The 16001-nt window shown below is 31.8% G+C and overlaps 2 protein-coding genes across 4 annotated transcripts in view; both read right to left on the bottom strand.

Moving 5' to 3' along the window:
- Window positions 1–16001, bottom strand: part of LOC110019315 (ribose-phosphate pyrophosphokinase 4-like) — a 78284-nt gene that overhangs the window by 27347 nt on the left and 34936 nt on the right. The gene's annotated exons all lie outside the window — the stretch shown is intronic.
- The window catches only part of LOC110019225 (YLP motif-containing protein 1), a 35267-nt gene that overhangs the window by 8219 nt on the left and 11047 nt on the right, over window positions 1–16001 (bottom strand). Inside the window, exons 1-10 of one of the 3 annotated variants that reach the window (XM_020716810.1) lie at window positions 14381–14489; window positions 14142–14243; window positions 12725–12794; window positions 11940–11995; window positions 9554–9604; window positions 9005–9109; window positions 8567–8611; window positions 6878–6989; window positions 1263–1465; window positions 731–817 (exon numbers count right to left, since the gene is read on the bottom strand). In XM_020716810.1, the coding sequence (XP_020572469.1) occupies window positions 731–817; window positions 1263–1465; window positions 6878–6989; window positions 8567–8611; window positions 9005–9109; window positions 9554–9604; window positions 11940–11995; window positions 12725–12794; window positions 14142–14243; window positions 14381–14413 (864 nt within the window). In that variant the 5' untranslated portion in view covers window positions 14414–14489. Of the gene's footprint in view, window positions 1–730; window positions 818–1262; window positions 1466–6877; window positions 6990–8566; window positions 8612–9004; window positions 9110–9553; window positions 9605–11939; window positions 11996–12724; window positions 12795–14141; window positions 14247–14380; window positions 14494–16001 lie in introns of those variants that run through there. The other 2 variants (XM_020716808.1, XM_020716809.1) reach the window with 2 other exon arrangements.

Below are 16001 nucleotides of genomic sequence, written 5' to 3'. Positions count from 1 at the left end.
AATGTGGATCAAAAGATTTCTCAAGGAGCTTGGAATTATGAGAGAAAATTCTATCAAGATGTTCTATGACAATCAAACTGCAATCAGTATCGCAAAGAATCTTGTTCATCATGACCGAACAAAACACATTGAGATTGATCGGAACTTCATTTCAGAGAAGGTGGACAATGGAATCATTGAATTGGTCTATACTCCTTCTAGAGACCAAACCACAGACATTCTCACCAAGGCTCTCCCTAAGTCCAGTTTTGATGAGCTAACCAACAAGTTGGACATGTACAATCTGTACAACCCACCTTGAGGGGGAGTGTGAAATTACGCTCCTTATTATTATTATTTACTTTAATTCTATTTAGTACTTGGTATATTTAGTCATAGTATAATTTTTTAATTATTGATATTTATGTTATTCCATAATTATAGGAATTACTTTATTGTAGGAAGATTTCTTTCCTTCTTTTGTTTCTCTTGTACTCTTTTGTTTCTCTTGTACTCATGTTTCTCTTGTACTCACCTATTTATAGGTAAATTATCTATGTATTCAGTGAGAAAAGGTTTATTCAAAACTCACAGTGTGGTATGCATGTAAATACCCCTAAAAACAAAGGTCTAGGAAGAATGTTTAAAAGAAAGGCGACTAAAAAAATGGATAAATTATTTCCTACAAAATGAAAAATAGCATAAAATCAGAAAAAGGGAGAAGCTGGCAGATGAAGAAACAAGAACTAACCAGATTATAGCCTGCTCCTGGGCCAATTATCAAAGAAGAAGCACATTGTTTCTTGTTCGCACCTATCGAAAATCCGATCGTCTCAGCCTAAAAATAACAAATAATTTAAACAAAATGATGTAGTAAGGTCAAACACATATCTTAATGAGGAAATAATTGTTCAGCAACATTTCATCCAGTATATGTTCGTCATTGAACGACTTCGAAATCTTCTCTAAAGAAAATTTACATACATACCACTCAATTCTTATGTATTTACATATCTCCCATACCTCAATTTTTACATACATGCCACCTTCGCAAGGCATGAAAAAGTTTATTTCACTTTTTAAAAGTTAAAATGGTAGTATTTTTATACGATATAAAAGATTTTGGTGGCGTAGATGTAAAGAGTAAAGTTTATATATTAGATATGAAAATACATGAGAATTGGTTGGCATGTATGGAAATGCCCAGTTGTAAAATAGCTTAACAAGCACAAATCAATTCTCATGAAATCACCAACTTCACCAACTTCAAGTTTAGACCATACCTTATCACCCCAGTGAACAAAATTCACACCCTTCCCATATGTCTGAATCAGCCCAGAAAGGACGTTGGTGTTACCTTTGGCACTCTTAGGGTCATGTAGATCCACAGACAACTCCTTGGACCATCTACTCTTTTGCAGCTCATTTTTCTCTGAAGGGACCTCCTCTTCGTCGGTATTCCATCTTTCGCCCAATTTTGTTGATCCTAGATAAAAATTAATAATAATAATAATAATAATAGCATGTCATCAAAATCTATATGATCCTAAGCATATATTACGAACATCAAGAAAGCAATAAACAAGTAGGTTAAACAGGAGTCATTTTAGTACAGCATGATAGCGGTACTGTTGCCAGATGCTGCCGTAGGTTTTAGTGTATTACTAATCCAATTTGGTTTTGATTAGATTTAATCAATGTTCATATTATATTAACTTTTTCATAAAAGATCATACATACCACCCAATTCCTATGTATTTACATATCTATTGCCGAAACTTGAATTTTTACAAACATGTCACCTTACCCACGCATGAAAATGTGTATTTCACATTTAAAAAGTTAAATGATGGTATTTTGATGTGATATGAAAGAATTTTGTGGTATAAATGTAAAAAATAAAGTTTAGGAATTAGACATGTAAACACAAAGGAATTAGGTGGCATGTATATAAATACCCCTTTTTTATTCACTTTAAGTAAGTTTGATAATTATTTTGTTCGTGAAGAAGTGAAATCGGGCTCAACTTGACTAGGGGTGCATTTGGGGTAGCCTTTTTTGCTACGGCACGGTACAAAAATGCAGTTTTCAGCGTTTTGTTAGTGTGGCATGTTTGCATTTATTTATATGCGCCCCACTTATGGGGATGTGGGTTCAACTTTGCGTTCCACTTTTCTTTCATTTGATATTATCTGGTTGCCCGCCTCTTCGTATCAATTCGAGTGAAGTGATGCTGCATAGAATTTTTTCTCTTCCTTTGTTTTTCTTCATTCTCCGACACTAGGGGTGAGGGATTGCTGGCGTTCTCTTCCTTTGCTCTCTTCATCCTTCAATACCTTCTGCCCTTTAACTTCAATGTATCTTCTGTGGTTTGTGGCTTTTGTCTCAATGGTTTTGCTCTTTGCAGTTTGTGGTTTGCGCAGAAATCCAGTCGATTTTATTTATTCATTTTTTATGTGAACATTTTGAGAAAAATTGCTATGCTTGGTATAAAGGGATTTAGATGAATCACATTTCGATTTTTCTGTGAACTTTGGAGAAATTGTTGTCTCTATGTCAGTGTGATTGCTCTTTGTCATTTGCTCTGTCTCGGTTGGGTTGCTCTTTGTGGTTTACTCTTTTTCTCGACTGAGATGCTCTATGTGGTTTGCTCTTGTTTCGGCTGGGTTGCTCCAAATATGCTCATTGAATTTTGGTAAATATTTGTGTGAATTGTTGTTAGATAATTCCACCTCAAATAGTGATTAAATGTGGAGAGTTTCTTTGGAGAGAAAATTATCTTAAGACATTACTCGTCTGCATTTCAAATTCAATATTATGATAATGTTATTGTTCTATTAATAGTTTTATTTTTTTATTTTGATTGTTGCGATACTGTAAAATGAGATGTCAGTTCTAGTTGTAATATTCGAACTTATGAGTTTTTGGAGATTTTAAATCTAATTTTTATTTTCATGTATGTGTTATTTAACCTGAACTTGATCTGTCATAGAGACAGCAATACAGGGACAGAAAAGTTTTTTTTATAATAAGAAGCTGTCAACTACAACATAGTTATTGTACAACTATACAAAACAAACAGTCACACAGCTAAAGGTGTAAGCAAATCGAGCTCGAACGAGTCCATAACTTGTTCGTGTTCGGCTCATTTAAATTATGTTTTGTTTGTGTTCAAAATAGCTCATGAATTATTTGTTTGTGTTTGGCTCGATTCAAACTCATTTGTTCAAATTAAGCTTATGTTCGGCTCGGATTTCAGCTCAAACTAAAATTTAAAAAATTAATTCTTTGTTTTAAATATTTTCAATTGAACCGGAAATGGAATATATTTCGGCTTTAAAAAATCACAAAAAAGTGCTTAAGTGATGTTGAAACTTGGAGCTCTCTCACTTCCTTTTTACTTTTATACAGGACTAATGATGGAACTTTTCTCAATCTGGTAATGTGAGACCAAAGTCACAAAACTAAATGGCGAGAAAAGTTGGGGCGGGCCGTGCGAATAAAGTTTTAGGGGCATTTATGTACATGCCACCAAATTCTTTTGTATTTAAATTTTAAACCTACATGCCAGCAGCCAAGCCGTGGAATTTTTGGGAGAAAATGGGGCATTTACATACATACCACCCAATTCTTATGTATTTACCCAATACATACCACCCAATTCTTATGTATTTACATATCTAACAGCTAAATTTTATTTCTTAAAAACTTGATGGGTAATTAAATACATACCACCCAATTCTTAAGTATTTACATATCTAACATCTAACTTTTCTTTATTTTTATAAACAAAACTTTTGATATCATTAGATTAACTTTTTATATATTATTTATTTATTATTTAATTAAATTTGAGCAGAACATGATCAAATATTGATATCATTAGATTAACTTTTTATATATTATTTAATTAAATTTGAGCAGAACATGATCGAATAAAAGTTTGTTCTTATTCGGCTCATTTATAAATCGAGTTCAAAAAAATTGTTCATGTTCGGCTTGTTTGTTTATCGAACGAATCGAACACGATTTGTTTGCAAACGACGAGTTTTGTTTTAACTCTCCTAGGCACAGCTGTTGTGGAGCCCCAAAGAGACCCTAAGTTATAATTTTAAGTCATTCTCTTGAAAAATAAAAATAAAAACAAAAATAAAAGCGAATTCTTATTCACCATAGTGAATCCAAGAACCCTATTCTAATTCATTCTTATTCAGCTGCAATACAACTATACAAAACAAAAAGACAGCTTCCCCACAGCAGCTTCCTAACACAGCTACTGAGCTGTTTTTTTAAAAAGCTGCAACTACCCCAAACAGACACTAAGTTATAATTTTAAGTCATTCTCTTGAAAAAAAAAACACAATGATAAAAGCGCATTCTTATTCATTGGAGTAAATCCAAGAACCCTGTTCTAGTTCATTCAAAATGATAATAAGTATCCTATTAGCACAGTCTAACAATTCCGTTCTCCATGGCTTGATTCCAATAAATTTGAACTTGCAGAGGGATATTCTACTTTTAATATTGTTGAAGAACAAGACTTAAAGCTAGTACGAATGAGGGAATCTTGTATCATAAGAAGTTATACAAAACCATAAATAACTAAGTATCTGGGATAAAATTGTAATTTAAAAACAAGTTCTAGCAGCTAACTGTGAACAACAGAAGAAGGCGACTATAGAAGAAATTATCATCTTATTATTTCTATATGCCCGCCTAATTGCAGCATCTTTTGCTCTCTACGAGACATGCTTATTTCACGTGTCAGTTTATTTTCCAATGTCTTATCGGCAATAATTGCCACTCTTACCACCCCTCAAATACAAATATTTCACCTTATTCGTCCTAATTTAACAATGCATACAGCTTAACATTCTAATTTCTATCAACTATAATTGGATGAAAATGATCTTTTTGAAGCCAAACACTGCATAAAATATAGCTAATTTAAATTTAGCATTATCATCTAAAGATTTTCAATAGAATTAATATGGATATATTTAAAATAAAAGCAATCTACAAATGGGAAATAGAAGAAATATGATGCATTTAAAAGTAAATATAATGAATTGATGCGTTTTAAATGCAAAATGAGACAACTCTTAAACATCTGTGATCGCTCTCTCTCTCTCTCTCTCTCTCTCCATTGTAAGGTTGAGGACATGTTAGAGGAAAATGCAGGATGTGGGTCGGAATGGGAGTCAAGGAAGATTAGCACAAGAGACGGGCTTAGCAAAGCATAGGAGCCGGCTCCAAATTTCCAAAAAATGTAACAGATGAGGTCAAAGACAGCGGCAAGTAAGAGAGAATTTGGGTTCACGAGCAAACTCAGTTAATCACAACAGCTCAACTCGAATTAGGCTGATTTCTAAGAATTTGACAAAATTGAGAATAGTCCTAATTCCCTAATAAAATAAATTGAATCCATTTACTTAAATACCAAAAGCTTGAAAAATCAAACCAGTCTGTGTTATGTCTTTACTAAACTTTACACCCCTAATACTTGCAACTACTTCTAACTCGCTTATCTTAAAAAAAAAGGTTGTTCTGGAATTTCATGACGCGGGAATTCATGTGTTAAGAACAGTTTCTTTTATTTTTAAAGCGCTGAAAGAAAATTTTTCAAGCTAAACTATTAAAAATAAATAAAATTAAAGACCAAAGAATCTTAAAAAGAAATGAAACTAGAACATGGGATTGTCATCAAAAACAATATGAGAAATTACAATCAATTAATATTAAAAATGTCATAAAAATTCAATATTCGATACAAATATATCAAATAGAGAACAAAATAATAACAGGCAACCTAAAATTCAGATGAATAATAGCATCATTAATAAAAAAATAGTATTAAAAAAATTGTTGCTGTCTGAAGAATTTGGGACCGTTTAAGATTATTATTTTTTCACAAATTTGCTTTACAGATTGCTACCACATTTATGTTTGACTATGGGTGCAATTTTCAAAAAGTTGTCATAATTATGTTCGGCTATAACTTTCTCTTTTTAAAAAATATTGTGTGATAAGGAGCAACTTTTTACAACCAAGAGCAGCTTCCAAAAAATCTTTTTCAAACAACAGTTCTACAACTATTATCACAGACAGCTATAATATCATCAAACCAACACAACAACTTCTTCGTTACTTTTTAGAAATTTATGCGATAACAATGAGCTTGTTCCAACTAGATCTATTAGAAAAACTAATGTACATCACCATTTTCAGAAGGGAAGAAGTGCATAATATCATAACAGCTTCAAAAAATCTGCTTTTCACACAGCAATTGTACCACTACTTCTACAAATAGTTGCAGTCCCTCCAACCAAGTGCGCTATAGGCTTCGGAAATGGAAGAAAATGCCTCAACATAAAATTATACAAATGTGAAATTCCATCCAAACTTTCATAGAAACTCTTCAGTCTGATCATTCCAATCCAGGAGAATGATGAACAGGCTATGATGACCATTATTGGGTCATTTATTTACTCTGAGAACTCATTGTACATTACAAATTTGCTGAAAAGTCTACTCACAATCATTGTAACAGGATGCTTCTCACAATGGACAATGATACAGAAATCTGGTGACTTGAGAGTTGTTGTAAGATGTCTGGATTGGATCTAGTTTGAACATTATTCTATTATATTTATTTTAAACTTTGGTGAGTATATTTAATTTAAACTTTGTTTGGCTCGATTGGCAAAAGCAAAAACAAAGCAGTCCAATTATACTAATATTGAAGCATGGAATAACACACAAACTGGATTCCTGAGCAGATTTTTAATAAAAAGGCAAATATCTAGCATTTCATTAAAAGGGATATCATATTATTTTAGAAAAACAACAAAAAAAAAATTGCATGAAATAAATGTGGAAAGAAAATTGTCAAATATACCATGATCAGATTCCTGATCTAATGATTTTAATTCTGCCAAATTACAATCATCAGTTTCCTGCAAATGACGTGCTTCTGTATCCCCTGCTGTATCATCCGCATCCATGTCCACCTATTTATAATAAACAAAAGAAAACATGTTCAAAATTCTAGGCATCAGAAAAAGGCACGCAAGAGACTAATACCACCAGTTGGTGCAGTATGATTTAGACAAAAAACCAATACAGTGGAACAATTGAGCTCATGAGTACTTGTTTTTCGTGCAGCGTGAAGCTCTCAAAACTTACACCTTAGGATTCTTAACTTTGTTTTCAACCAATGTGTTACTAATTTGAGCACACTGCTCATATCAAAGATTACTAAGAATCAACAGGAACAATAAAGATAATCTGAAAACTTTAAATTATTGCATAACAAAAAATAAGGGTAATTTACAATTTTGCATAAATACCACACAATTATTATGTATTTACATGTATAACACCTGAAGTTTAATATTTACATTTAAAGCCTTTGGAATCATGAGCCTATGTATAAGAAGGTGTATTTCACTTTTAAAAGGATAATAGTAGTGATATTTTTATGTGATATTAGATATTAGAATATTATGTATGTAAATATGATAGTATAATTCTTAGATATGTAAAAACATAAGAATTGTGTGATTTTTATGTTTATGCCCATAAAAACGATCAAACTGCCCTATAATCATGTTGAAGCCTGATGAAAATTTTTTCTCCTTCATCATCAACAGCAAATTCTTATCTTTTATGACCATTCATTTCAATTTACGACAAGCATTACAGGTCATTCAAGTTAATATAAATAATTCTGAACAAATTCTTATCAAAATCGTTTTGACCAATCATGTCTTTCCTGTTCTTCCAAATAGTTTCAGCAACCAACCATACAAGTGCTCAACTGGACTCCATCATGCTCGCTTCAGCCCATCATCAACTGTTATCTTCCGAAACCTTTCTCAAATATTATTATTTCGCTTTACACTCAAATCTGACACAAATAAGACAATAGAAATCAAAAGAGATCTTGGTGAATCCTAATCTTTGTATTTTCAATAGAGCAAGTTTCTCAAGAAACACGTCCCAGATTTGTATTCATGTGGGCGAACATATTGAAGAAGTTAAATGTCAAATGCTTCAAGAGAAAGATCGTTGTCATATGAAATATGAAAAACATGTCCCAGATTTGTATTTAAGAGATAACAATCCATATATCTTCAGTAAAGAATGGAAAATTGGAAGAATTAACACATGAAGATGTGAATACGTAATTTAAAAAACTAATTTCAAACCAAGTGCTAAGAGTACGGCTTCAACAAATAGAAGTTTTATAAGCTTCAATGTGCAACAGTATGATCATAAATTCAACTGGATATACTTAGGTTTGGTGCATTGAAATATCGACACTGAATTTTTTTTCCTTAAACCCTTGAACAGCATTTGCAAATCAACGAAATTACATTGGAGTAGTTATATATTAAAAACCTTACACATGACAGATAAGCTGTCGATCCTTTAGATCCATCATTACTTTAACTAAGGAATATAAAGAAGAGAAAGAAAGTCCCTTGATGCTGAAATAAGCAATTGAAACCATAAATTCAATTAAATTTAATTATAAATTGAAAAAAAACGTAAGACAAATTGCAAAATTTGCATTTGATTTTACCTCCTGCATGGACTGGTCAATCAGATCATCCCCACCAAGTAATGACTGCAAAGTAAATTAAATACATAACAAACTCACAGAATATCCAAACTAGGAGAAACAAACAATAAAAAAGAGCAAATGATTGAAAGTAAAAGAGACAAGTGTGAACGAGATACACATCATAAATAATAGGAAAATTTACATATGTAGCACACAATTCTTATGTATTTACATATCTCACATCAAAACTTTGTGCTTAAAATCTATGCATGAAAATGTGGATTTCACTTTTAAAAAGTGGTAATAGTGGCATTTTTATGTGATATTAAAGATTTGTGTGCTATGTGTAAATATCAAAATTTAGGTGTGAGATATGTAAATACATAAGAATTGTGCTATGTATGTAAATGCCTCATAATAGTATCAAAAATAAAGGTAAGTTCAATGATGGTAGACCTGAATATTCAGATGCAAATACAAAGGTGGTGCTTCTTCCCACTGTTTGGCCATTTTCTGTATATCAGCTAGCTTGAACCCATGAATGTTCCTTGCAGCACAACCCTGTTATTTATTTATTTATTTTTCATACATGAATAAAACAAACAAAATTAAATTCCCTTGACGGTTGAAATTACCTCCACACAAACAATGAGCAGCTTTAGATAATGTTGTTATTAAAATAAAAAGGAAAATTTACAAACATACAACACAATTCATATATAGTACATATCTAACACCTAAAGTTTGATTTTTATTATTATAGCACTTTACCTATGTTTGAAAAGATCTATTTCAAATTTTAAAAGTTAGCAATAGCAGTGTTTTCTATTTAAATAAAATATTTTTGTGCGATAAATGCAAAATTCAAAGTTTAATTGTTTGATACGTAAATACATGAGAATTGTGTAGTATGTTGGTGCTTCTGTATATTTGGCTATGTGCAAGTACAATCACAGTCAAGCCTAAAAGCCATGATAGAAGAAAGATTAAAAATCAAAAGCTCACCGCCGGATCCTTATATGTAGCTTCGAGCACGTACACTTCATAACCCGACCTCTGTCACAACAATGTTTCAAAAGAATAAGTGAAAACAGTTTAAAAAGAATAGCAAAATGTGCAGCACTGCATAACAATTAGTCAAGCTAATTTGAAAACTAAAAACAAACTTATTGCGATGTTTAAGATTTGTCATGGATCTACTGATCAATTAAGGTCCATAATAACACAGAAAATTAACAGGAAATGTACAATACTTAAAATACGTAAGGATAAAGCCTGGGTTAATCATCTTGTGAAGAGAAGAATCTTGAACAGGGTAGAAATAGGCAAATTTTTAGATATCAAAACCAATTTGAATTCCACTCTGGGAAGGTGGTTTAAATTTATTAAAAAGCCACCAGTTGAAGGGGGCACAATGTACAACTACATGATTGACGAGTCTTCAACCCCTTTAAGAAAATGACATGGTTTATCAAATAGTCAACATATTTCTGAAATATTGATGTAAGGATGAATTTATAGAAATAAGAAGTGCCATCGTCTTGTTTGTGATCATGATTTGCAGTTGCATTCTTAAACTGAATTACAAACTATCCCAAAATTCTCAAGAAAAATGGCAGTATCAAAAGAGAATAGAATTTTCACAAATTCACAAGAAAATATAGCGAAGTCATGGTAAAATCTTGCATTCCGGCAATTCACAGCACATGGATCACCTGACAATAATAGCTTGTCACTCAGGATATCACCCTTTGACCTTAAACAAAAACCTCCCCATTTCCAACCATAGACCTACCATGCAATAGTAAAATCCATTGTGTCTCAGAAGATGTGGTCTGAGCTCATAATATTTTATTATTGGAGCATTTACAAATATAACACCCAATTCTTAGTATTACATATCTAACACCTATAATTTACTTTTTTTTTACATTTATACCACCCAAATATTTCATGTCACATAAAAAATACCATCATTTTAACTTTTAAAAAATAACATACAACTTTTTATGCATGGGTAAGGTGGCATGCATGTAAAAATTGAGGTTTATGTATTAGATATGCAAATACATAAGAATTGAGTGGTAGTAAATCTTCCTTCATCTTATGCATCTGTCAGCTGAAAGAAATATTTTCTGCATGTGATAAGAAAACGAAATTGTGGCATGCCAAACTACATAGCTATGAACATTTTGAGAAAAATACATGCAATACCAATGTAGGAAGGTTCATTTCGGCTACAAGGCACCAGCAGATAAATAAACCTAAAGCAACCCAAATGTGTGGACATGAAAAAGTTATGTAAGCATTATTTTGATTCATTCCATCCATAGCCTTATCCCACCAGAAAGCAACTATAGGTTGCCAAAATATTTGGTTTCTGGTGCGACAAGGAGTTGTCCAGCATTCCTATAAATTAACTAGATATCCATCGTTTTATATTTATGTTCTTTAAATCATACAACGGTAGAACCAAAGAAGATAAGATCTTTCAGAAACAGAGTTTACGAACACACTTCACCATTTTCAAGAATATTATCCCATGAACAAATGATGCAAAGATGTGCGAAAACTAGCTCTAACAAGATTATGCCTATTTAAACTAACAAAAAAAAAGGTCCTACAAGGATGAAGCAGCAAAGAAAAACATTAGATGATATATAAACTTCATTGATTAAAACATTATGAAAATATAAAGTAGAGTAATTGCCACTTTGCTCGCATGCCTTAAAAGATCTATGTTACAATTGGTAAGCAATGCCCTGATCAACAGACTAACCATTAACGGACAACCGGACAGATCATTTTTGCAATTAACACTTCGAGCAATTGTGTTTTTATAGGAAATGTCAATTTGATAATCAGTTGGTTGATATATTCTCATTGTGTTTCACTTCTTCCATACCATCCAATATAGCCAAGCATTTCCAATATCCCTTTGGTAGTTAAATAAGGTGATGACAAGATAGCTAGATGTAAAATTGCATCGATCACCAACTGCTATTCAATAATTTATTACAAGGGCACAAACAGATTCAAACAACAATGAGCAGAATTGACCAGCAAATGATTATCCAATACCTTAAAAATAGAACGCTGGGTAAAAAAAACAAAGCACAATGGAGTTCAAGTAGATTTTCTTTATTATTCAAAGGAGGTACTTAAATAATTTAACATCATAAAAACAGTGGTATATTATATATAAACCATAATATAATTTCAAAGTGAAGTAAGAGACCCTACAAAGTGTAATAAAAAATTTCATATTGTCACTTTTTGTTTTCTAAACTTCGAACCAGAACATATTCCATGCAATGCAATTAACATTCAGAGCCGACTGAACATGAATTGAAATACTCACAAATTTCACAAATAAGAGAAAGAAAAATACCTTTGCTATTGCCCAAAACTGAGCAAAATCAGCTACCCGCAGATTGCGGTCATCCACTAAACGAGACAAACATACGATCAACAAAAAGGGTCAGTTTGCCAAACAATGCTGCACCAGTCGTTAGCTAAAATCATGGCAGTGCAAGCCGCATGCGCTGCAATCTCACTTCACTCAAAATCACACTAAAATATTGAATGTGTTAACAGAGACAGGTTAGAAGGTTTGGACAAGTCTCATTAAACTTGACCTAACTGTCATCAAGTTTTTGGGGCTACATACATACCAACCTATTCCTATGTATTTACATATCTAACACCTAAACTTTATTTTTCACATTTTAAAATTTCAAATACAACTTTTCATCCATAGGTAAGGTGGCATGTATCTAAAAATTAAAGTTTAGGTGTTAGGTATGTAAATACAAAGGAATTGATGTATGTAAATCTTCCTAAGTTTTTCAAAGTCTAAGGTAAAGGACTTAATTATCTTCTCTATGAAAATATTGAAATTTTGGGAAACAAAAAATAATGCCAATCACATGTTTTTTTTTTAAAAAATGGAGTGCTTGAAGAAGATGAACAATAAAAACCCATTCAATAATAGACAAATAAACTAATAGAAATCCATGAAATTTCGATTGAGTAATAGCAAACATCTCAAAAAAGAACTCTTGTAAACAAATAATAATAATAATAACAATAATTAAGAGAAAATGACAAAAGAAAATTTTAACCCTTTTGCTTGCTGATAGATAATAAAGGCACGTTGTAGTATTAACTGCATACCAATTACAAAAGTGAAAATCCCATCATCAATTGTCTTCTTAAATGCCTTCAACATACTTGATCGATAAGCCTAAAAAGAAAAGAGATTCCATAAGTTGAAAAGTAAGATCAATAATTTTTAGGGGCATTTGCCTACATATCACACAATTCTTACGTATATGCATATCTCACGCCCAAACTTTCATATTTACAGACATGTCATTCAAATCTTCATCGTCACATAAAAATTAGCACTATCACCACTTTTTAGAATTGAAATACACCTTTTCACGCAGAGTTTTAAAGCACCAAAGAGCTATGTATGTAGATATGAAAGACTAGGTATGTATATATATAAGAATTTTGTGCTATGTATGTAAATTTTCGTAATTTTAAACAGTGCATATTCCATAATTCGTAGAACCTTTCATAGCATAAGACATTAATCTGAATGCGTCAATGAGGCCGAGTAGCCAGCAATCAATACAATATTAGAAGATGACAATAAAAAGTGTAATTTTTATTCAGTGCCTGGCTCGTTAAGCCTACAATTTCTAACTATTTAATTGATGACATTAACTGACAAAAAGCCTGATGAAATGGAGCCCATATAAGCAAATGGTGTATAACTAATCTACTTGCACAAATAAGGTCATGATCTTCACTAGAAGGCATGACCTTTTAAACGATAATTTTTTCAATGGAGATATTTTCTTGAAATTATAATCCCATATTAAAGCAAATGACAGACATGTAACATTCAAAAATGATATCATATAATTCTTACTGCTAGAACAAAAACTTGGCTGTGCAATGCTAGATGCCTGACTATATTGACAATAGAGGGTAAAAGATATGCAAAAAGGTGGATAGTGAAATTAATGCAAAATGTGAAAGAATAACCAAAAATAACAAAATTGGTTAAACTTGTGCAAAAAGGCATGCTTAAAAAAGGAGTAAACACGTTAATATGGGATAGATGAATAAAGAAGAATAATAGAGCAGTCAATTGAATTTATTGAAAGGTTGCTGTCAGGACTTCCAAAGAAGAGCAAAAATCTTTCAAGGAAAAAACACACGATCAGAAATCAACTCAATTCAGGAAAAAAAGGATCATGATAAATAACTTGCAAATAAAATTGTCGCAAATTAAAATCTAGACCAAAAGAAATTCTTTATAAAATAAAGAACAGGAAGACCAAAAAAAATAAAATTTGAAAATTTTACCAAGTGATAAATCATCCTCATAAATAAAAAAATAGTTATATTCCAGAAATCTGGCCAAAAAAAAATACAAATAGAAATATCACAACTCCCTTAATTCTCAATTTATCCTAACAATGCCCCCTGTAATAACATTTCATCATTAAAGCACCTTTGATATTAAAATGATAGAGAAAAATAATCACATGGTAAAAAACTAAATGATAGGGATCACCTCTTCCATTTCAGGCTCATAGCAATACTCGATCACTTTCTTGGTAATCTGCTTCTTGCTTCTGAAAGAACCGGATGATTTAAGCCCCTCATTGTCCTCGTCCTTCTAATAAACACAACAACCGATTTAAAAATCACAGATAATATTCCAGCAAAAGGCAAAAAAAAAAAGCTAAATGCATAAAATATGGTAAAAAAAATTCACTTGAATACAGCAAAACAAAAGAAAGATTCACATGCCTTTTCAACTTCAATCATGAAGTAATCATCCATTGCATGGATTCGAGGCGCATTTCCACCATTCTCAACCTCAATATCTCGTATCGCTTTTGCCAAGTAACTCTTTCCACTACCTACAGTAGCATCATTTTCACACATTAGAATGGATATTAAAACTGATTGCCTCTTTGATTAATGTAAATAGGGAGTGCCAATCAGGTAAAAAAGGATTTTGAATTGGAATTTTAAACAAAGTGAAAATAAAAGCTAAAGGAAGACAAAAAATGACGAGATTTCTTCCCTTTCTTTCAGAAAACCATAAGCAAAGAGAAATCAAGCAGTTAACTTCTTAAGCTTCATTTGTCTCACATCTTTATTTGTACAATGAACATGATTTCATTTTGTTCCTGTAAGTTGATTAATTCCTCACCATGTCAAAATGTCAAATAATTCTCAGCCTTTTAAGTTTGAGATATCCCGGTCAGATTATAGCAAACATTGTAATAATCCTTCACAAATTCAGCAAACTAGGATATAAATAAAAAAAATTTCACTCTACATTGTGAAAATTCTGTAGATTGGCCAGTAGAAGTTGCATCCGGTTAAAGATGAGTTTTAATTGGTATTTAATTGCAGCCTATGATTTAGTATTACTTAGGGTCTGTTTGGGGCAGCTGCAGCTTATCCAGCTTATCCTGATAAGCTGCTTATCCTGATAAGCTGCTTATCCTGATAAGCTGCTTATCCTGATAATCTGGTGATAAGCAGCTGATCCGGATAATTTGTTTGTCTATTTGGTTTGTGATTATTGAGAGCAGCTGATTCTGAAAAAATGACCAAACTGCACATATTCTGAATAAGCTAGAGCTGTTTGTTTTGTGTTTTCTGGAGACAGCTTATTTGAATTTTTTTTCATAAAATTAATAACTTTCAACGTAATCATAAAAAAGAAAATGCGAAGATTGAAAAACATATGTGATAATACAAAATATTTACATCACTGAAATATTTCATCACATCAGAAATACAAAATTACCCAAAGAATTGTGAAAAATACACCATAACGCACTAGTACATACTATAATGAGACCCAACAAAGAAGAAAAAATAACATGTCAAAATCACAAGGAGAAAGCAAGAGCCCAGTCATTTCTTTAAAGTCCCATCTTTGTTCTCTTGCATGGCTTTCAGAAGCTCATATTGCACTCAATGGTTAAATGGGTCAAATACAAATAATAAATTCTCATCTTGTATGTAAATGCTCAAAATATAAATTCAAATAGAGAAAAAAAAACATCTGGCAAGTGCATCAAAGCTGGCAATCCAAACATCAAAACAATATCAAGAATATCAGGCAACTACCATTTTCTTTCCTATGCAAACTAGAGTAGCACAGATAGTTGCATTGCTACAAATAAGATCCAACAAAAGCTTTTCTTATGGCTGCTATGGATGTTGCAAGGAAGCTAGACATTCTCCATTTCACACCTCTTTGATAAAGCATTTTGGCTATGTTTGATTTGAAGAAATTGAAACAGATGAGCCCCTAAATAATGTGTAAATCCATGTAAACTTCCATCCATTTAACATTTATCCATATATATATATATATATATATCCACCAAATTGAGTTCAATTTCGC

This window comes from Phalaenopsis equestris, unplaced genomic scaffold (assembly GCF_001263595.1).
Source record: "Phalaenopsis equestris unplaced genomic scaffold, ASM126359v1 Scaffold000054, whole genome shotgun sequence".
Classification (NCBI taxonomy): Eukaryota; Viridiplantae; Streptophyta; class Magnoliopsida; order Asparagales; family Orchidaceae; genus Phalaenopsis; species Phalaenopsis equestris.
This window is presented reverse-complemented; position numbering and strand designations above follow the sequence as displayed.